The sequence below is a fragment of the Furipterus horrens genome, unplaced genomic scaffold (genome assembly GCF_987537825.1).
Source record: "Furipterus horrens unplaced genomic scaffold, mFurHor1.1.pri manual_scaffold_5, whole genome shotgun sequence".
Classification (NCBI taxonomy): Eukaryota; Metazoa; Chordata; class Mammalia; order Chiroptera; family Furipteridae; genus Furipterus; species Furipterus horrens.
In genome coordinates this window covers 114,922,673-114,943,957 of record NW_028327175.1, presented here as the reverse complement: position 1 = coordinate 114,943,957, position 21,285 = coordinate 114,922,673, and the positions used below count along the sequence as shown (strand labels likewise).

Sequence of the window (21,285 nt, the reverse complement as noted above, 5' to 3'; positions counted from 1 at the left end):
GGTCATGGGGACAGTAGGGAAGGTAGAAGGCTAAGGAACCCAGGGGACAGTGGCAAGGCGGGCCCTGCTGTGGGCTGATGGGGTAAGTCCTAACCCCCAGCAACCTGGGAATGTGACCTTACATGGAAAAAAAGGTCTTTGCAGATGTGATTAAGTTAAGGATCTCAAGATGACATCATCCTGGATTTAGGGTGGGCTCTTCATCCAATGACAGATGTCCTTATAAAAGAAATGCAGAGGGAGGTTTGAGACACAGAGACACATGGAGAAGAGAATAAGGCCACGTGACCACTGACTGAGGTAGAGATTGGACTGACGTGAATTGAGGATGGAGGAAGAGGCCGCTGCCAAGGAATGACTGCAGCATTCGGTGATTATATTGAAAACCGTGGACTTGTGCCCTGTAAGTGAGTGGATTGCATGGTGTGAGAATTACATTCAATGAAGCAGAGTTACCACTTTCCCACACTGCACCATCTCACATGCCAGCCCCTCAACAAGGTCCCGTGGGAGACGGCCCCTCCCTCCAAGCTGGCACTACTTATCATTATTTAAAAATTTTTTCCAATGTGAATTTTTAATATTATTGTGGTAAGATATACATAACATAGAACTTCTATCACTTTAAGTGCAGAGTTCAGTGGCATTAAATACATTCACATGGTTGCGCAACTCACCACCAGAAGCTGGAAAGGCCAGAGATTCCAGAAGGAGCTGACACCTTGACTTCAGCCTACTGAGACTGATCTCAGGTTTCTGACTTCCAGCATTATTAGAGAATAAATTTTACTTGTTTTTCAAGTCACTAAGTACGTGGTAATTTGTTATGGCAGTCGTAGGACACTGATAAGTGGGGGTTCCTTCTTCCCTGCCTCACAGGGGTCCCTGTCTCTGCCACCATCAAGGGGCCTGAGGGAAGTCATGGGTGAAAAGTGAGAGTGCAGGGTGCTAGGGCCGGGTGTCCCCTTCCACTCTTTGCCCCCTCCCCTCCCAGTTCCCTGAGAGTCTGCCCAGGCCCGTCTACTCTGTACACCCCCTTTTAGTTACCCCAAGGCTGAGAAGCATGCTGGTGGTTCCCCAAAAGGCAGAGACCCTTACACGACTCTCCCTGAGTCTGTGGGGCCTAGCTTTAGGTAGATAGCATCAGAATTGAGTTGAATTGTAGGACACCCAGTTGGTGTCCAGAGTTAGAGAATTGGCTGTTGCTGTGGAAAAAACCCATGTATTTGGTGTCAGAAGTGTTGTGAGTAAAAACAGTTCAGCCATGAAAAGGTATGAAGTTCTGATACCTGCTATAACATGATTGAAACTTGAAAACATCATGCACAGTGAAAGAAACTAGACACAAAAAGACATAGTGTGTGATTCTATTCATGTGAAATGCCCACAGTAGGCAAATTCATAGAGACAGAGAGCAGATTTGTGGCTGCCAGCGGGTCAACAGGGAGTGACTGCTAAGGGTTGGAGGTTTCTGTTTGTGGATGAAAATGTTCTAAAATTGATGGTAGTGATGACTGCAGCATTCTGTGCATATACTGAGAACGATGGACTTGTGCCCTGTGAGTGAGTGTGAGAATTACATTCAATGAAGCAGAGTTACCACTTTCCCACACTGCACCATCTCACATGCCAGCCTCTCGGCAAGGTCCCGTGGGAGATGGTCCCTCCCTCCAAACCGACACTATTTACCCCTATTTTATATTATTGTGGTAAAATTATATATAACATAAGACTTGCCACTTTAAGTGCACAGTTCAATGGCGTTAAGTACATTCACATTGTTGTGCAACCATAACTATCATTCATCTCCACAACTTTCTCGCCTTGCAAAACTGAGACTCTGCACCCATTAAATATTAGCTGCCCATTTCCCCTCTTCCTGTTCCTGGCAACCACCATTCTACTTTCTGTATCTATGAATTTGACAGCCCCAGGGACCTCATATAAATGAAACCATATGAATAACTGTCCTTTTGTTTCTGGCTTCTTTCACTTAGCAAAACGTCCTCAAGGTTCATCCGTGTGTAGCATCTATCAGAATTTCCTTCCTTTTTGTCCTGGTTGGGTAGCTCAGTTGGTTAGAGTGTCGTCCTGATACACAAAGGTTGCGGGTTCAGTCTCTGGTCAGGGCACATACAAGGAGCAACCAATGATTGCATAGATAAGTGGAACAATTGATGTTTCTCTCTCTTCTTTCCTCCCCACCCCTCTCTCTCAAAATTAATAAATAAAATTTAAAAAGAATTTGCTTCCTTTTTAAGGCTGAATAATTTCCATGTCACCCCCAGTTTAAAGGAGGAGACATTGTAGGCCTGATTGGTGTGGCTCAGTTGGTGTGGAGTCATCCTGCAGAGCAAAGGGTAGCCAGTTCGAAGTTTGATTCCTGGTCAGGACACATGCCTGGGTTGCAGGTTTGTCCCTGGACAGGGTGCGTGTGACAGGCAGCTGATCAATGTTTCTCCCTCATATCAATGTTTCTCTCCCTCTTTTTCTCCCTTCTCCCTTTCTAAAAATAAATAAATAAAATATTTTAATTTTTAATTTTTTTTATAAAAAGGAGGAGACATTGTGTGCGGCCTCATATACTGCAGAAACACTGGAAAGTGGCTGGGCCAGAACTCAGCACCCACTGCTCCCCACCCTGCAACCCAGCCCTTTCCCAAGCACCACTGGACTTCCCTGAGCCACCCTATCCTTCTTCCTGTCTCTTTCCTTCCTCATTGAGAGCTCCAAAGGCTTAGAGGGCCTTTTGCTCACCTTTGGACCCTGACTGCACATGCAGCTCCAGGTGGAGTCCAGAAGCAGCGAATCATCATTTGCGGAAATGACTAAACTTGGAAGTGGGTTGGGGGTCAAAGTGGGTGGGGGCTGCCAGGCTCCCCTAGACTCTGCCTCTTGCTCAATCAAAGCTGCCCAATGACCAGGACCTTTGCATTGAGTTATGTAAACTACAACTTGTACACCCGTACACAGCTGCCCTGCCAATGACCTGTAAGACCCTCCAGGTTTCCAAATCCAAGAAGCCTCTTAACTCCGCTTTGAGAAGGAGGAAGAAGGAACCTAGAAGCAGCCCTGGGACAAATGAGATTGGTGCAGAAAGCAGATTGGGGGTTCCCAGGGGCTGCAGGAGGGTGTAAGGATTGACTGCCTGATAGGACTGAGTTTCCTTTTGGGATGATGAAAATGTTCTGGAGCTGGTGGTGCTGGTTGTATAACCTTGTGAATTGTATACTTAAAGTCAGTTAACCCTGACTGGTGTGGCTCCATGGACTGAGTGCTGGCCTGAGAATCAAAGGGTCGCTGGTTCGATTCCCAGTCAGCACACATGCCTCGGTTGTGGGCCAGGTCCCCCGTTGGGGACCCATGAGAGGCACCCACACATTGATGTTTCTCTCCCTTTTTTTCTCTCTCCCTCCCTCCCTCCTCTCTAAAAATAAATTAAATTAAATTAAATTAAATTAAAAATAAAAATTAGTTAAATAGCCCTGACTGGTGAGGCTCAGTTGGTTGGACGTCATCCTGCAAAGTGAAAGGTTGCCAGTTTGATTCCTGGTCAGAGCCCATGCCTTGGTTGCAGGGTGCATACAAGATGCAAGCGAGCGATGTTCTTCTTCCTCTCTTTCTCTCTCCCTTGCCCTCTCTCTAAAAATAGATAAATAAAATCTTTAAAAAAATGGTTAAGTGGTAACTTTGTTATGTGTATTTTACCACAATAAAGAAAAACGCCCCTCTCTCTTCAGCTTCAGCACTATCCCTGGCGCCTTATGTATTCTAGGGCCCAGCTCTAGAACTGCTTGTGTCCCACAAGGGTCTGGACCCTGGACCCTCTCACTCCATCCCCCTCTTCATCCTACCTATTCTTGGTGTCACCCTGAGCTCTCCAACTAAGAACATTTGCCTGCAGGACACCTTTTAGGGATCTCTGTGTTAGGATTGGGCCCAGTGTTTTATTCAAATAAATGCATGACTAATGGTTGAATTTCCTGCAGCAGTGGCTTATCTGCAGGGGAGGTATTCAAAGAAATGGGGTGGTTTCTGGAGTCTTCAAAACACTCCTCACCAAAAGGCAGCTTTGACTTGGTCATTCCCACAGGGTAAGTAGGAAGAGGTTGGAGGACCTGCCCCTGGGACTGACTACATGCCTCTGCCTTTCCCATCAAATCACCCCATTCTTCTGGCACCTTCTCAGTCCAGGGTCAGAATGCTTTGCTATCTTTGCAGCTCAGGCTGGGAAATCACATTCTGTACTTTAGTTCCAGCCCTGAGGAAAGAAGGCTGTGGAGAGCCAGGGTCCTGGGTTTGAGTTCCTTACTAGCTGTGTGACTTTGAGCAAGTTACTCAACCTCTCTGTGCCTTAGTTTCCTTGTTTTTATTTAAAAGTTTGAATTAAAAAAATATTTTTATTGAGAGAGAGAGAGAGAGAGAGAGAGAGAGAGAGAGAGATGGGGGAGAGAAACATTGATGGGCTGCCTCTTGCAGTGCCCAGACGGGACGAAACAGCAACCTAGGTCTGGGAATCAAACCCACAACCTTTCAATGCTGGAGACGACGTTCCACACCAGCCAGGGCAATTCCCTTGTATTTAAAATATAGATTAAAATAGTTGTGACCTGAAAACATTTTTTTTTTTTAATTTAAGTGATAGTCATATAACATAAATTTAACCATTTGGATTTGTACAGTTTGGTGGCATTTAGTGAATTCACAATGTTGTGCAACAGCATCTCTATGGAGTTCCAAAACAGTTTCATCACTACAGGGGCTGATTTTGAGGATTCAATACGTGAATGTTTGTAAATCCTAAAATAATGCCTGGTACAGCAAGTGCCAGATGGCAGAATAATTGGTAGAACAGTGGTCATAACAGATAACATGCGGTGGGTGGTGGGATTAAGTCACTTCCCTTGGGCTGCAGGAGGAGGAGTTTATTTCTCACTCCCCTCTGGGCCCCATTTTCCACTTAGAGCTCTCTGTACCCACCCACTGTTGTACCCACTCCCCCACAGAGTCATGCCCTCACCAACTGGGGGGCTGGTGCAGATGGAGCCAGGAAACCCTGCAGTCCCAGGGGTTCTCCTTGGCTCCTTTTGGCTCTTTTTGGCCATTCCCTGCACCTCCCACACCTGCTGCTGCTCCCCTAAGTGGTTACTTTCTGTGGCAAAGGAGATACATGTGGGGTGGGGTGGCTAGGGAGATTCAGCCTCGGTGGATAAGAATGAATGGGAGTGGAAGCACGCCCACATATGAGGGCACCACCTCCTTCTCCAGGGCCGGCTTTTACTCTGAGCATCTTGGGATCCCCTGCACCCAGCAGATTCCGGGAATCTGCATATTAACAGTCACCCTGCTGAAGGGAGTCTTAGCAGCTGGAAAGTTTGGGACATACTATTGCTGCCTCATCCTTCCTGGTGTAAACATCCCGCTCTGTGGTTAGTTACTTTGTGCCAATTTAATGCCTTTCGTGCTGTAACAATAGCTAAGTGTTAATGTTCGCTACGCATCTGCACTGACACCCAGGGTACAGTAAAACATCCCTGGACTCATCTCCCCAATTCCTCAACCCAGGATAGTAGACTGTCGCTTGCTGCCACCCTGTGGCAGGCATGGGAACTTTGCGCTCCGTTTCCATCCTTGATAACCCTAGTAGAGAAGACACACTGAACCCCTACTGTGTGCCAGGTCCCCAGTACGATCCTGTGGACCTAAGCCAGACAGAGAAAGATAAATGCCATATGATTTCACTTATATGTTGAATCTAAAGGACGAAATAAATGGACAAACAAAACAGAAACAGATTCATAGATACAGAGAACTAACAGGATTGCTAGATAGGAGAGGGGTTTGGCGGGTTGGGTGAAAAAAAAAGTGAAAGGATTAAGAAGTACAAATTGGTAGTTACAAAATAGTCACGGGCATGTAAAGTACAACATAGGGAATATAGCCAATAATATGGTGTTAGCTATGTGGGTACTAGAATTATCAGGGGAATCATTTCTAAATTATATAATTGTCTAGCCACAATGCTGTACGCCTGCAACTAATATTAAATAATATTGAACGTCAAGTGTAAATAAATAAATAAATAAATAAATAAATAAATAAATAAATAAATAAAGATCCTGCGGACCTGGGGGCAGACAGCAAGACAGAGATGGTCCCTGACTTTAAGAAGCTCATGAATAAAATGAATGAGTAACTAAGATGATGACAGAATGTGATGCAAGGGAGGAAGACGACAGGGGCTGGGTGTCACAGGGTGAAAAGATATACTTGATAAACCGAGTGTCTGTTTCCTTGAACAACCACCTCCTGCCTAGGGCTGTGGGTCATGCAGGGGCATGTGCGTCTGTCTGACTCTCCGTTGTGAATGAGTCAAGTCACCCAGTGCTGGCACATAGTAGGCGTTCAGTAAATGTCTAATGAATACATAATGACAACGCTGTCCAGAGTCAGCTCCTTGGTTCCTCCAGGCGGGGAACAGATGGGAAGAGGAAAGAGGGGCTTTAGGAAGGGAGGTTGGGCCCCCCGGGGGTCCTGGGAGGGTCTGTAAGGGTTTGGATGAGAATGATGGACAAATGTCATCCTCCCACGGAGTCCCCAGTCCAACCTGTTTTAAATTGTACCCTTTCTCCTCTTGCTTCTTGAGCCCCTTCCTTGCTTATGTTTTTTTCACTTTGGCATCATTTATTTAATGTAAACTCCACGATGGCAAGGATTTTTGTCTATTTTGTTCATTGATGACTCTCCAGCATCTGGAAGTGCCTGACACTTAGTAGGTGTTCTTTAAATGTTTGCAGAGTGAATGAATGATGCATGGGCTGGATTTGGGAACAGGGCCGTAAGGGCTCTGGGGTGAGGCCAGTGGGACCCGTGGGGCTCAGAGCCCAAGCAGCAGGTTGATGCGAATTACGCAAGAAGTCAAGAGTAAATTGTACTAGGAGGGGTGGGGTTGGGAGGGGCAAGGGCTCGCTAAGCGGAAGAGACAGCCTAGGGGTAAAGCCTTGGGGTCCGGTCCATTCCCGACGTTGCGTACTTTAACGACGAGACCAATACGGGTGCGGGGCCCAGCCAAGGAGTAGCCAATCTGGAGGAAGAGCTGGGCTGGGGGCGTGGTCAAACAAGATATAAAATGAGGGGCGGGGCTAAGACTGGGGGCTGGCCAGGGCAGGGAGCCGGGTGGATCTGGGCGGGGTCATGACAGGGGCGTGGGGCGGGGCCATCCCGGGGCGGGGCCAGTCCAGGGGCAGGACCGGGCTACGATCTCTGCTGTCCCGGGTCCTGGAGCGCTACAGCCAGGCAGATCTCACTCCCGACCCCCAGGTCCCTCCTTGGCCAGCCAGGCTGGCCTCCCTAGACTTGGCGACTGTGGTCGGGCCTTGCCCCAGGCGCTGCGCTCGGAGCCAGGCGGCTACGAGGTCCCTGTCAGTCTGAGCTCCTCACTACCCCGGGGCTGCTTCCCCGGAGACTCCAAGGGCGAGGGTGAGCCGGCCCGTGCGTGCATGCGTGTGTGCATGTGTGCATGTGTACATGTGTGCATTGGTGTGTGTGCGTATGTATTATGGACGTCTGTGTGCACCAGAGGAACTGTGTGAGTGCGCAGCGTTGGTTAAGTGCATACTCCAGGAGCTGAGTGTGCAAAGTTATGTGCCTGTGCAAGGGTGGGTCCATGTGGGAGGAGAGTCGTGCATGTGTGTGTGAGACAGTGCGTGTAAAATTAGGTAAAGACTGTGTATGTATCAAGTTATCTTGGAGGAAATGGGAGAGAAGGTACAGTGATTTTTGGGAGATGTCTATGGTGAGCTGTGGAGTGTGTGGGTGGTGAATTGTGGGAATGTAAGAATTGCCAATGTGTGTGTTTCCATGTGAGTGGCAATGAAGGGTGTTTCTGGGAGCCTCTATGTGAAGGAGTGGAGACCAGGGAAAGCTTAGGGATACTGATTTCTGTTGGAGGGTGAGTGTGATCTGGAGCAGTGGGTAATGTATCTGGCAGGTGCTGGGGCCTGGCAGAGAATAACTTGGGGATTACATTGGCCCTGGCTGGTTTAGCTCAGTGGATTGAGCGTCGGCCTGCGAGCTAAGTGTCGCTGGTTCGATCTTCCAGTCAGGGTACATCAGAGAAGGAAAACTCTGACTCCAAAAAACCTCCGCTGCCTTGCGGCATACCTCTTCAGGGGAAAGGCTAAGGGAGTAAACCCCGACAGAAAATCCGGAGCCGGAGTCCCTAAGGCGGTTTGACGTTGTAGTCAACACCGGCAACTCCTGCGGCGCACCTGAACCCAAGCTGTATCGACTCCGTCTTTCCCTTGGACCCTTCAGCTGCGAAGAGAGGGGGGGTCTGCTGCATGGGCAACAGCAGACCCTCCATATTACCCTGCCCAGGCTCTGTAGCTTCAGCGTCATCGCATGATGTCGATTCAACACGGGAGGAGACAGATACCATGTCACTCCCGAGTCGGACTGCACAGCCATTCTCGGCGGTGCAGATAGACTCTTAAGAAGCTACACCATTGTCTCTCGAGACGGACAGCTGCCGACGACGACGACATCGGGTACCTTGCTTTGAGGGCTGGAGAGATTTGTGGATGGGGCCACAGGGGGTGGCCCTACCCCTTGCATGGGGAGTAGTGGGTAAGGTTCTTGCTTCACGTAGAGGGAGCTGCTACCTCACCCGTCACCTGTCACCCAGGCTCTGTGCTTACTCCTACCTGAGTGGCTTCTGTCGGCGCTCCCGTGGGAACATGGTGCAGAAGTACCAGTCTCCTGTTCGCATCTACAAGTACCCATTCGAGCTGGTCATGGCGGTGAGTGACCCCTGATTCTTTGGACCCTGTGTGATGGTTGGAGGGATACAGGATGTCAGCTGTGATGGGAAGGAATGAGAACCCCTCAATCCCTAGATCAGAAGGAATTATTGACCTACTTGGTTGACCTGGTGGGCTCAGCTTCTAACCAGTGACCCCTCAGCCTGACCATCCTACCTTTTAATACAACTTCTGGAATCCTTTCCCACTCACCAAAACACAGTCTTTCTTTCTTTTCCTTCTTGAAACTTAGCTGGTCTCTTGTTGCAGGATCCTCTGACAGAAAACAAGGACACCAGGGGCTAAGCCACTGCTGTCATTTCATGTAATGATAGTAGCAGTAATAATAGTAAACACACTAATACGATGATAATGGCAGTTATTCCCTGAGGGTGTACAATAAATACAAATAATATATGTAAGTCTTTACATATATTCTTCCATTTAAACTCTTGGCTCTGGCCAGGTAGCTCAGTTGGTTAGAGCATCGTCTTGATACACTGAGGTTGTGGGTTTGATCCCTGGTCAGGGCACATATAAGAATCAACCAATAAATGCATAAGTATGTGGAACAGCAAAAATCAATGTTTATCCCTTTCTCTCTCTCTCAAATCAACAAATAAAAATAAAAAATTTCCCAATAGCTCACATTATTCTCATTTTATCTCCACTAAACTGGAGGTGGATAAGTGACAAGATGGCCTCAAGTTCTGTGACTAGAAAGAGAGAGAGCAGGGGCTCAGATATACACAGTGGATACTCCAGAGCTATGAGTTTAACCACAACACCTCCTCCCAGGGTCCTCCTTGCAGTCACACACCCTCTGTGTGTGTCCTGCCTGATCTTATTCTATGATTCTATCTACATATGTGTTTATAGTCATATAAAGGATTAAAAATTATCGCCTGAATCTTCTGTGCATGTTGTACTATTCTGTGTAGATGGTTCCAGGTCAGGAAAGAAGCAGGGCATATACTGACTAACTGGGTGACCTTGGGCAAGTTATGTAGCCTCTCTGAGCCTTCACTCCTCATCTCTAAAATGAGGATTACATAGTTTCTAAATCCAAGCATCCTGCTGAGGATTAAATGAGTCAATATATGTAAAGCTTTTTATGCAGGGTCTGGCACACATCAGATGCTATCACTGTTTTTGTTACTGTTATTGTTGTTGCCTGTGGCTGTGTGACTTCTCTTCATTTGTAATGGAGATGGGACACCAGTTGGTGATGAAGAAGCCTAAGGACATGCGATCAGAAACCCTGGGTCTCGCTTTGTCAAGCTCATTTCCTGGTATGACAATGAATTTGGCTACAGCAACAGGGTGGTGGACCTTATGGTCCACATGGCCACCAAGGAGTAAGAGCCCCCAGGACCACCAGCCCCAGCGACAGGAAGAGAGGCCCTCAGCTGCTGGGGAATCCTTGCCCCAAACTGATCCCCCAACATACTGAGAATCTCCTGACCTCTAGTTGCTATCCTAGACCCCCTAAAGAGGGGAGGGGCTTAGGGAGCCCTACCTTGTCATGCACCATCAATAAAGTTCACTGTACCCAGCAAAAAAAAAAAAGAAAAAGAAAAGAAACCCTGGGTCTCTGTTGTTGCTCTGCAGTTCTCTGGCTGTGTGTCTTTGGGAAGTCCCTGAATTTCTCTGAACCTTGGTTTCTTAATTTGTACAATGTGGATGGTTATATGCACCGCATAAGGTTGTCATGAGGATTAAAGGTGCGTGTGTGTGTGTGTGTGTGTGTGTGTGTATGACCCAATGCATGGCCTGGTCAATACTGAGCATACAGTAAATGGCAGCTAAATATAAACAATTGTCCTCTAAGGCTCCAGGCAGCTCATGTATTCTAAGACCCTAGGACTCATTTGTTCATTCATTCATTTACTTCGTAGAAAAGAGACACTGTCCCCACACTTCTGGGACAATGTAGGGACCTGAGGTTCTCTGCCATAATGTGGAGACAAATAACAATAGGATGGAAAACAAATAATTTTTTATTATTGCATGTGCTTAGTAAATGTAAATTTAATTTAGCATGTTTAGGATTCTCAAAAATATTTATAATCATTGCATTTTAAAATAAAACATGTCAGTAGCACTCAATAGGACTAGTAACGTACTCATGTCACCTTTCTTGGACTATGTTAGGAATGTTTTGTAGGCTTTGCAGTCCATTAATGAAGGCAGGTCTCAGTTTGTTCCCTTAGCTGTTAATAGTCCTAGATGTTGGTGTATAGATGCTGTATGTAGGAAACAAAGGTCTTCAGCTATTTGTTATCTATATCTGCTCTAATTTAAGTTATTCATATTTTTCAGATACCATGTCACCTTATCTTCCATACAGTTTCTGTCAGTGAAAGGGCTCCAGACCGCTGTAACATCCCTGACAAAGCCACTTGGCCGACTGTTTACAAAATATCATTGTCCCCAGAATAGCTGCATAACTCAACATAACTTGTGCGCAGTGTGGGTACAAAAGGGGTTTTCTGCACTAAATGTCTGTCTTTGTTTCTCAGCTGAACACTTGCCCTCAGTTTGGGTCAGATGCCAGGGAAGTTCAGGGTGAACTCAGCTGTTTTTACCACTTCCGAGTGACCAGACCAACTGGCCTTTTGGTTTTTTGTTTGTTTGTTTGTTTGTTTGTTTAACAAAATTGACTTGAAAATCAAAGCCTCCCTCACTTCTTCAAAAGTCCTCCAGTGATGATATAAAATACTAAAACTGGGCTTGTGAAATTGGTTATAAAATAGCACTGAGGCAACTTGTTAAGACCCAGCTTAAAACATTTTTTAAAAAGTCTTTTTTTCTCTTTGATTTCAAAAATTTAAACTAATCCAGTGAATAGGTGTCTCTTTCCTTGGGCCAAATCCCTTGACATGAATTCTGTTTCTGAGGGGTGGGATCCCAGGGGAATTTTGCTTTCTTCTTTCCCTATAGCACTCTGTATTGTTTGGTTCAAAACAATGAGCTTGGATTATATTGGTAAGCAGAGGACAGTAATTAAGACAATGAAGGCAGTGCCTTATCCAAGGCTGGAGAGGGTCCTTGCTCCCTTTGAATGTGGGTGCCAGGAAGTATGTGTGTGTGGGTCTTTGTGGAGATCCCTGTGTGTAGAACACAAAGGACTGGACTGTGATCACTTATGTTGTGAAGGCTGCTCTGGTTAGCCTACAGCCCGTGGATTCAAGGTTATCTTCAGTTTCTCACTCAGAAAATGGAGATAATAAAGGTCTGGCTCCTCAGAGAGTTGAAGTGACAATTCAGTGAAGAGATATGGGTGCCCAGACAGGGCCTGGCACACTGTTAATGCTCGTGAAGTATTACTTAAATTTAATATTATTATTTGTTGTTTCAACACCTTTATTGAGCTATAACTCACATACCATACCATTCACCCATTTAAAGGGTAAAAGTTAGTGGTTTTTAGTATATTTATAGAGTTTGCAGCCATCATCACGGTCAGTTTGAGAATAGTTTCATCACCTCAGAAAGAAGCCCTGTATTCTTTAGTCATCATCCCTCAATTTCCCCCATTCTGCCCAGTCCTAGGTAACCATGAACCTACTTTCTGTCCCTGTAAATTAGACCATTTTGGATATTTCATACAAGTGGAATGATAAAATATGTGACCTTTTGTGACTAGCATAATATTTTCAAGATTCATCCACACTGTAGCGTGATTCAGAACTTTATCCCTTCTTATGGCTGAATAATATTCCATTGTATGGATGGACAAATTTGTTTATTCATTCATCAGTTGATAGACATTTAGATTGTTTCCAATTTTAGGCTACTGTGAATAACTTTGCTATGAACATTCATGTACAAGTTTTTGTGTGGACATACTTTTTCCAAATAAATCCTTGGTGTGAATAGTGGTGGTTATTTGGTGGGTTTAGGAAGATTCTATTTTAAATTTTATTTAACAGACATGTACACAGTACTTCCTAGGTCCCAGGCACTATTCTGAGTTCATTCAAATATTAATGCGCATACTTCTCATAATCACCCCATGAGATAGGTTCAGTGGATAGCCCCATGCTACAGATGAGAAAACCAAGGCACAGAAAGAATGAATAAATTACCCAAAGCTACAAAGGGAACACGTAGCAGATGGGGATTTAACTGCAGGCAGTTGCCCCAGAATTTATATTCCCAACCATGAGCTCTGTCATTTCTCAGAGCTGAGGATCTGAAGTTATAGGGGTGCCATCTGGGCTGAGTGAGTGGTTCTGCTGGGACAGTTACCATTGGGACTGGTCCAGAATGCCTGCACCCCATCAGCAACCTGCAGAAGGGAGCACAGCCAAACCCCGCAGTCCTTGGCCTCTCAGTGGGCAGCTGATGCCTACAGAGCCTGGGAGCAGTTCCTGAGCCCTCTGTGGCCCCAGCCCTTCATGCCAGCTCAGAGGCAGGCACTATTATGGCAGCCTTAGCTGCAGCAGCAGAAGAAGCTGAGGCTTAGAGAGGTTAAGGAGACTATCCCTTAGTCAGTGTCCTCATTTACTTGGGCTGTGTAACAGAGGACTCCACCGGATAACTTAGAACAGCAGAAAATTAGTGTCTCACAGTCCTGGAGGACAGAAGTCCAAGGTCAAGGTGCCAGCAGTGCTGTGCTTCCCCTGAATGCACTAGGAAGGCTTCTCTCCTAGCTTCCAGTAGTTTCTTGGCTGTGGCAGCATAACTCCCCTTTTCAAGTGCATAGTCCCTGTGTGTGAGCACCTCTGTGTCCAAATTTCCCCTTTTAAAAGTATACCAGTTATATTAGATTTATAAGGACAACCTAATGACCTCATTTTAACTTGATTGCCTCTGTTAAACACTCCATTTCCAAATAAAGTTACATTCTGAGGTACTTGGGGGAACCTTTATTTTTTGGTGGCAGGTGGACACAATGCAGACCGTAACATTTAGTAAATGGCATTATCAGTAAATGGCAGAGGTTTGGATTCAGGGAATCTGACCCCCACAGCCTGAGCTCACACTCAGACATTCTGGGTTCTGTCTTGATGTTCAGTAAACATCTGTGTACCAGTCACCTCTGCAGCTTCAGGAATGACCTGGCTGCCTTTTTTCCTTCCCAGGTGTCCCTTTGGGGCTCAAAAACCTATGGCTTTAAGTCATCTCAGATTCTGCAGACTTAAAGAAGGAAGATGGCACAGAGTAGAGTTTCCAAAGCAATAAGCTTTTCACGGTGAGGGTTGTAGTCAGCAATTAAGTGTTAAAATATTTAAAGGCCTGGCTTTTTGTGTTGATAAACAGCTCGTAACTTAGCAAATGGGTTATTAATAAGGAGAAGCCTCTGAAGGTAAATCCTTGCAGTCCAGGCCATGGGCAGTTACAGTTGGAATTGTTGTTATGAATGTAGTTTTAATAAAGCAGCTAGGGCCTTATTTAAATGAGTTTAAATTAGTTCCCTGGAGCCTGTTGTCATCTGATCCGTTGCTAACAGATAAAGAGAAGCAATATTTTCCACCCTGGATTGCTTACAGGGCTCTGTGGTGCTTTGATTTGGGCTGGAAGAACAGAGGTGATCTACTGCCCAGAAAGGTGATCTTCTGATTTCAGGGGGCCCTGGAATAAGCTAGGTCCTCATTCATTCATTTACACATTCATTAATTCGTGCACACATACATGTATGCATTCCACAAATACTCAAGTTTACATTGTGTGCCAAGTACTGGGTTAGGTGCAGGGGCTATGAAAAAGTTGATTCCTAGTACTTTTTGAATGCACCACTATTCTGATAATTTTATATAAAATTTGTTTGTTTACTCATTTATATGGATCTTTTTCATTAAAGTAAACTTCAGGAAGGTTGGAACCATGTCTGTCTTCTAGTTTTGTCTTGACCTGGTTTTCTTGACATGATCCCTTTTTGCCCACATAGAGCTTGCACTGTGGTGTGTGTGTGTGTGTGTGTGTGTGTGTGTGAGAGAGAGAGAGAGAGAGAGAGAGAGGGAGAGAGTGGGAGAGAGAGAGAGAGACAGAGAGACAGAGAGACAGAGATAGAGACAGAGACAGAGAGAAGGAGACACAGAGAGACAGACCAGGCAAATGCTATGAAGGATGACCTGTAATGGGGGAAGAACAAGTTGCCAGCCAAGGGTCTTTAAGGCAGCCAGGTAGAGCCTAGCTGAGGGGAGAAGGGCCAGCTGTGTGCAGACTCAGGGGGCAGAATTTGTCCCTTTGAAGAAATGGATGTGGCAAGGTTGGGCCCCAGTGAGAGTCAGAAAGTGACTGGTGCATCAGTTTATCTCTCCAGGGACTTTAGGAGTTTGGAAGATTTTAAGCAGATCAGATCTGGGGTTTGGGAGGATCTCCTGGCTGCCACAAAGTGGGTTGATGGGGGTTTCTATCCCAGCGCATGGGGAAACATAGGTGACGAAAGTCAGGCGCATTCCTGAGACACTTGAGAAATCTAAAATAACATTTCCCTCCCATCAAGATCCTGACATACCATTAAATGTCAAGACTTGCTGGGCTGGTCTCACTTCCACCTCATTTCTCTAGGAATCATCAGGGGTACCAGGTGATCTTAGAAGTTCATGGGCAGGGAGAGTGTTCAGAGGAGGAGGGTTTCCCTGCCCTGCTCTCCACCCCCCGCTGAGAGCCACAGCAAGATTTCTTGCAGCTGCTTTGCTGGGCAGCCAGACTGTGTACTCCCTCAGTGCCGGAGAGGCCAGGCGTTCTAATGGCGTGACCTCATGAGGACACAAGGTGCCAGCCAGGCAAAGGGAGGACCCATCTTGTGAGGAGTGGATAGAAGCAGAAATGAATAATCACTAGGCTGTGCTAACTGTGCCCCTTGCTGCAGCCCTGGGATCAGGAACCTGTGAAAAACAGGCAAAACTGTTCATCTGCGTCTTATTCAGGATAATTCATTGGCCAATAGCTGCAGATGCACCGCTATCAGGGCCAGAGGGGAGCTACTCAGGCATTTATTCACCTGTGCATGAAGCAGCTTCCAGAACTTAAGTTCTCTGCGGTAGACAAGGAACAGCAAACACAGGTACAGGTTACTCTCTGGACGGTGTGCCTGCTGCAGTGCACCGGGGCAGGTGTAGACAGAGGCCCACTTGTGCTGAGAGGCGGCACCTGTACTGCTCCGTCTGCTCTTCTAGGTGTATATGTGATGAGAATTCCAACTTCCTGCCTTTCCTGCAGGACCTGCTCCCTCCTTCTTCCTTCCTTTCTTTCCCTTCCTTCCTTTCTTCCATGCACCCATCCACAAACATTGGCCGGATGTCTCCAGTGTCCTAGTTTGCATGAGGGCACCAGGGAATCCACTGGTGAATAAAACAGACATAGAGACAGAGGTGTTGACTATAAAAAAATAAACACAGACAGAATATCCTATCCCAAATCATGATCAATGCTTATGGTTGAGCTATAAGCCACTTAGGAGATGGTGTACTCCCTTTAAAAAAAATTGTGGCAAAATATACATAACACAAAATTTGCCAGTTTAATCATTTTAAGTGTACAGTTCAGTGGCATTCAGTACATTCACGGTGTTGTGTAACCATCATCACTATCCATCTCCACAAAATTTTCATCTTCCTCAAATGAAATTCTGCACCCATTAAACACTAACTCCCTGTTCCTCCCTCCCCCCACCTAACCCCTGGTAACCACCATTCTACTTTCTGTCTTTATAAATCTGATTACTCTAGGTACCCCATAGAAGTGGAATCATATAATATTTGTCCGTTCATGTCTGGCTTATTTCATTTAGCATCATTTCTTTTAATGGCTGAATATCCCATTGTATGGAAAGACTACATTTTGTTTACCCATTCATCCATCAATGAACATTTGGTTTGTTTCTACTTTTTGGCTGTTGTGAATAATGCTGCTATGAACACGAGTGTACAAATTCCCGTGTACCAAAAAAAAGGTCCCTGTTGATTTATAGCTCTAAAAAAATCTGTGTCCATTTAAAAATCTACTATGTGGTGTTTGACACTGTATCAAATACCTTGCACATATTATCTCCTTTTAATCTTTAGAGCAACCCTTATTAAGTAGGTATCATCATCCTTATACTTTTTTTCAGAGAGGTTAAGTTGAGGTCACCCAGCTGGCAAGAAACAAAGGCAGTGTCTGAGCCCTGTGCTTTGTTTCTGCCACTCCATCACACCCCAGACTTTCCCCTCACTGTGTCTGGGTGCCCTGGCTACAGGGTCCTCTGACCCTCTGTGTTTATCCTTTGTGTCTCCTGAGCTGGCTTTGACTAGAAGAGCAGTAGGTTTTTCAGCCACAGGGCTATCTGGGTATAGCCGTGTATATAGACTGTATGTGGCAGTGATTGCAGAAGCCTTCTAGAATGATGTTGCCATGGTTCTGCCTTACCCACTTCCCTTCATCAGCTGGGATGGCACTGCTGCCATCGGGTGTCTGATGGCTCATTCACCAAGCTCTGATTAAGCACCTTGGTCAAGAGTTGGGATCCAGACATTACTCAGCCATGAAAAAGAATGAAGCACGCATACCTGCTACAACATGGACGAACCTCGAAAACAATGCTCAGTGAAGGAAGCCTGTCACAAAAGACCACTTATTGTAGGATTCCAGTGATATGAAATGTCCAGAGAAAGCAAATCCAAAGGGATCAAAAGCAGATTAGTGGTTGCCTAGGGCTGGGGTGGGGAGTTTGGGGAGTCACCGCCAATGGGTATGGAGTTTCTTTTTGGAGTGATGAAATGTTCTGGAATTAGATAGTAGTGATTGTTGCATAACCTAGTGAATGTACTAAAACCCACTGTACTGTACACGTTAAAAGGGTGCATTTGATGGTATGAGAATTACATCTCAATTAAAAAAGAAGAGTTTGGAAAGCTAGAGGATTGATACTTGTCTGTCCTGGAGTCTCCGAGGCTTGCAGGGGAAACCTGGTGGACGGACAGAGAAGCCTCTTGAGGTGGCCATATGGTGGTCAGTGCCCCGGATCCAGCCTGCAGCATGGAGAGGAAAGGTGGCGTATTGGGCTAGAATATCTTAGTGTGGTTTGGCTATTCTCCCCACATTTGCTGTGGAAGGTTTAAGCTACTGGTTCCAGCTTCCTTTGAATTTGCATGAGGAAGAGCAGGAAGGAAGGAGGGAGAGGGGGAGGGAGCAGCTGTCAAGTGATTAGCAGAAATAGCTTTCCTGTACTTTATAGAATCTCACCCTTTTTAAACATTTAAATTTATTTAACAAATGCTTATGTAGAACAAACCATGTGCCAGGCTCTGTTCTCAGCACTTTACTAAAACAGACTCCTTTATTTGCCTGGACAACTCAGCAAGGTAGATACTTTTCTTATTTTCCTTTTAACAAATGAATGAATTAAGGAACTGAGAGCTTGGTGATTTGTTCCTGTGGCCACAGAGCTGCTCAGAGGCTGAGCAGAGATTTGAACCCAAGCCCCAGAGTTCATGCCCTTAACAATTCTGCTATGCTGTCATTCACTCATTTATCAGGTAAATGTCTTTAGTGTATCAACTATGAGCTAGGCACCGGGGATTTGGAGGTGAGCAAACCCACTGCCAGGGTTTGATGACTTCATACGTCAGCAGTTGTGACTCACAAAGGAAAGAAACAGGTACAAGTGAGTGCTCATTGAGAGGGTCTATAATTACTCCACTTCACAGATGGGCCTGCTGTGCTCAGTTTCCTAGCTTAGCTAGGAGTACAGGGCTAACTCCAGCCCTCCATCTCCACATGCTAAGTGTGTCGTGGTAGATGTCTTGCAGCATGGGGGGCACATGGGAGGCATTCAATGGAAGTTTTCATTGGCCTCTGCCTGCCCCAGCTGAGGCCCTGCAGGGGCAGGTTCTGGGCCTTGGACCAGCTTCCTTTCTGAGCCTGCAGGCTTGGGTGTCCCTTCCCAACTGCCTGGCAGAAGGGCTGTAACTCAATCCTTCTACTGCCTTGTGTCCCTTAGGGGGCAAACCATGTGTTTGTCCATCAGGGAGAAACTCAGGCCTGATTTGTGGGGACAGCAGTCAGCACCTGAGGCTCTCAGGCAGGAATAAAACTAGCTGTGTGAGCTGTTTTCCAACACAGGTTTTGTCCCATGAACTCTTTAATTCTGAAAGACGCTGTGATGCGCAGAAGGCAGAGGGCCCTTGATTTGTGGGTTTAGGCCAGGGGACTCAGCATCTCCAAACCACTGACACTTCCTTTTTTTAAATCGTCACCCGAGGATATTTTTTTTTTAAATTGGTGAGAGAAAGAGAGAGAGAGAGAGAGAAACACTGATGTGAGAGAGAAACATCTACCTGTTGCCTCCTGTATGTTCCCTGAATGGGAATTGATCCCGCAAATTTTTGGTGGCAACCTTTTGACATGCATATGGACAGTGCTCCAACCAACTGAGTCACATGGCCAGGGCAAAGCACCAACACTTGTGATGTAGCCAATGTCCCCCAAGTGACAGGACAGGGTGGTTCAGGGCTGGGTCCGGGTCAGCTGGGCCTGGCTCCAATTCTGCCACTTATAAGCAGTCCTGTAATGTCTTCCCAAGCCTCGAGTTGCTCATCTGTAAGATGGGGAAATGCTAGTTCCCATCCCATCAGAGCATTGTGAGGATGAAATGATGCAGTTAGCGTTTTATAAATGTCAGTAACAACAGTGTCAGACACTAGAACTCACAACCCCAGCGGACAGTCCTCTGACACTGGAGAGCTGGCACAGGGATGGGCTCCTTATTTCGGTGCCCCTGCCTTCCATGTGGAGCCTGAGCTCTGGGGTCCACCAACACCTGGGGTGGCTCTGTCATTGGAGTAGCCACTGTTCACTTGTAGAAGGCAGCGTGCCTTCCCTTGCACAGGTAGGGTAAGTTGTGCCCAAGCATGTGTCTGCTGCTGATCAGCCCCCATGCCTTCCACTTGTTATCTGGGGGCTCCAGATGGGGCTCTTCTAACAAGGTTTGTTACGACAGGAAGTTCGCCACTGAAGCTCAGTGCCCTCAGCTGGCTGTGTGTGCTGAGCCATGGCCTGTCATTCCCCTCCAACAATTTTATTTTATTTTTTTCTGTGCTCGTTGGCATTTCTTTACAAGCCCCTAGTGTGTGCCAAGAACTGAGACGGATGCAGATGTGAGGTTAGTGCTGCTGAAAAGCACGCAGCCCAGGCCTTCAGTGTGCCACGTGCGAGCAAGTAAGTATATGTGGTTAAAAGGTGCCACAGTGTTATCAAGTAAATGAACAGGCTGCAGGACAGAGAACAAGGGAGGAGGCAGCCTTGCAGGGGAAGTGGGGGAGGGTGTCCCAGGAAGAGGGACCAGCAGAGATAGGCAAGTCCCTGAAGCCTAATCTTCTTAGCCCCCATCCTTGTCTTCTACCTCCTGGGAGCGTTGGTGACTCCTACTCCCTCCCCCTTCACTGTCAAATTAATTGATCAGTTTTCCAAGCACAGGAAACAGCCAGCACAAAAAGGCTCTGGGCAGGAGCAACTTTGTGGGTGGATTTCCTGTTTCCTGTGGCTGACATAACGAAGTGCCACAAACTGGGGGGGCTTACACAGCAGAATATTTTAATCTCACAATCTGGAGGCCAGAAGTCTGAGATCAAGGTGTTGGCAGAATCGGTTCCTTCAGAGGGACAAGCTGTTCCAGGCCTCTCTCCTAGCTTCTGGTGTTGCCAGTAATCCCTGGTGTGTCCTGGCTTGTAGAGGAGTCACCCCAATCAGTGCCTTCATCTTCACGTAGTGTTCCTGTGTGCGTGTCTGTGTCCACGTTTTCCCTTTTATAAGGACACCTGTCACATTGGATTAGGGCCCACCCTACTCCAGTATGACCTCATCTTAATTAATTACATCTACAACAATCCTGCTTTCTACTAAGGTCACATTCAGAAGTTCTGGGGGTTAGGACTTCAACACTTGAGTTTTATGGAAGGTGGTGAGCACAATTCAACTCCTAACAGCGTGTTCTAGAAACAGCGAGGCTGGCGTGGCTAGGGCAGAGTGAAGGAGGCTGGGGTGGGAGGTGGGCTGGTGGGACAGATCTCCCAGAGCCTGGCAGGCCACAGTATGGAGTGTGGGATTTGTTCTGGGTATCCGGGTCTGTTCTAAGTATGTCCTTTCATTTGGGGAGCAGGAGAGAGACTTAAGAACAGTCAGTGAAAGTGGAGAGATTCAGGAGTAGTGTGGCCACTACCTGGCAAGAGTTGAAGGACCAAGGGTAGAGAAAGGAGAAATTGTGTCCACATAGCCCCAGGGGACAAAGACTGGCTCTGTTTCCAAGCTGCCTCGCAGAACAAGACCTGCTGTTGAGCAAGGGGTTCATGAGGGAATGGGGGGCTGAGCCAGCCTGGGATTCAAATTCAGGTTCACCATTTTGCACTGTGTGACCTTGGGTAAATTACTTAGCCTCTCTGGCCCTGGTTTCAAATGAGGATGGCATGCAGAGGGTTAAATGGAAGAACACACACACCTGGAAGAGCAGAGTTAAGGCTTCATGAGTACCAACTACTCTGAGACACAATCTGGT

General features: G+C 46.5%; 1 protein-coding gene across 1 annotated transcript in view; it reads left to right on the top strand.

Moving 5' to 3' along the window:
- Nucleotides 1-7,260: 7,260 nt before the first annotated feature.
- SEC14L5 (SEC14 like lipid binding 5) overlaps nucleotides 7,261-21,285 on the top strand; it is a 50,843-nt gene continuing 36,818 nt past the window's right edge. Inside the window, exons 1-2 of the mRNA XM_090277062.1 lie at nucleotides 7,261-7,479; nucleotides 8,687-8,801. Coding sequence (XP_090133188.1) covers nucleotides 8,739-8,801 — 63 coding nt within the window. The 5' untranslated portion in view covers nucleotides 7,261-7,479; nucleotides 8,687-8,738. The remainder of the gene's footprint in view (nucleotides 7,480-8,686; nucleotides 8,802-21,285) is intronic.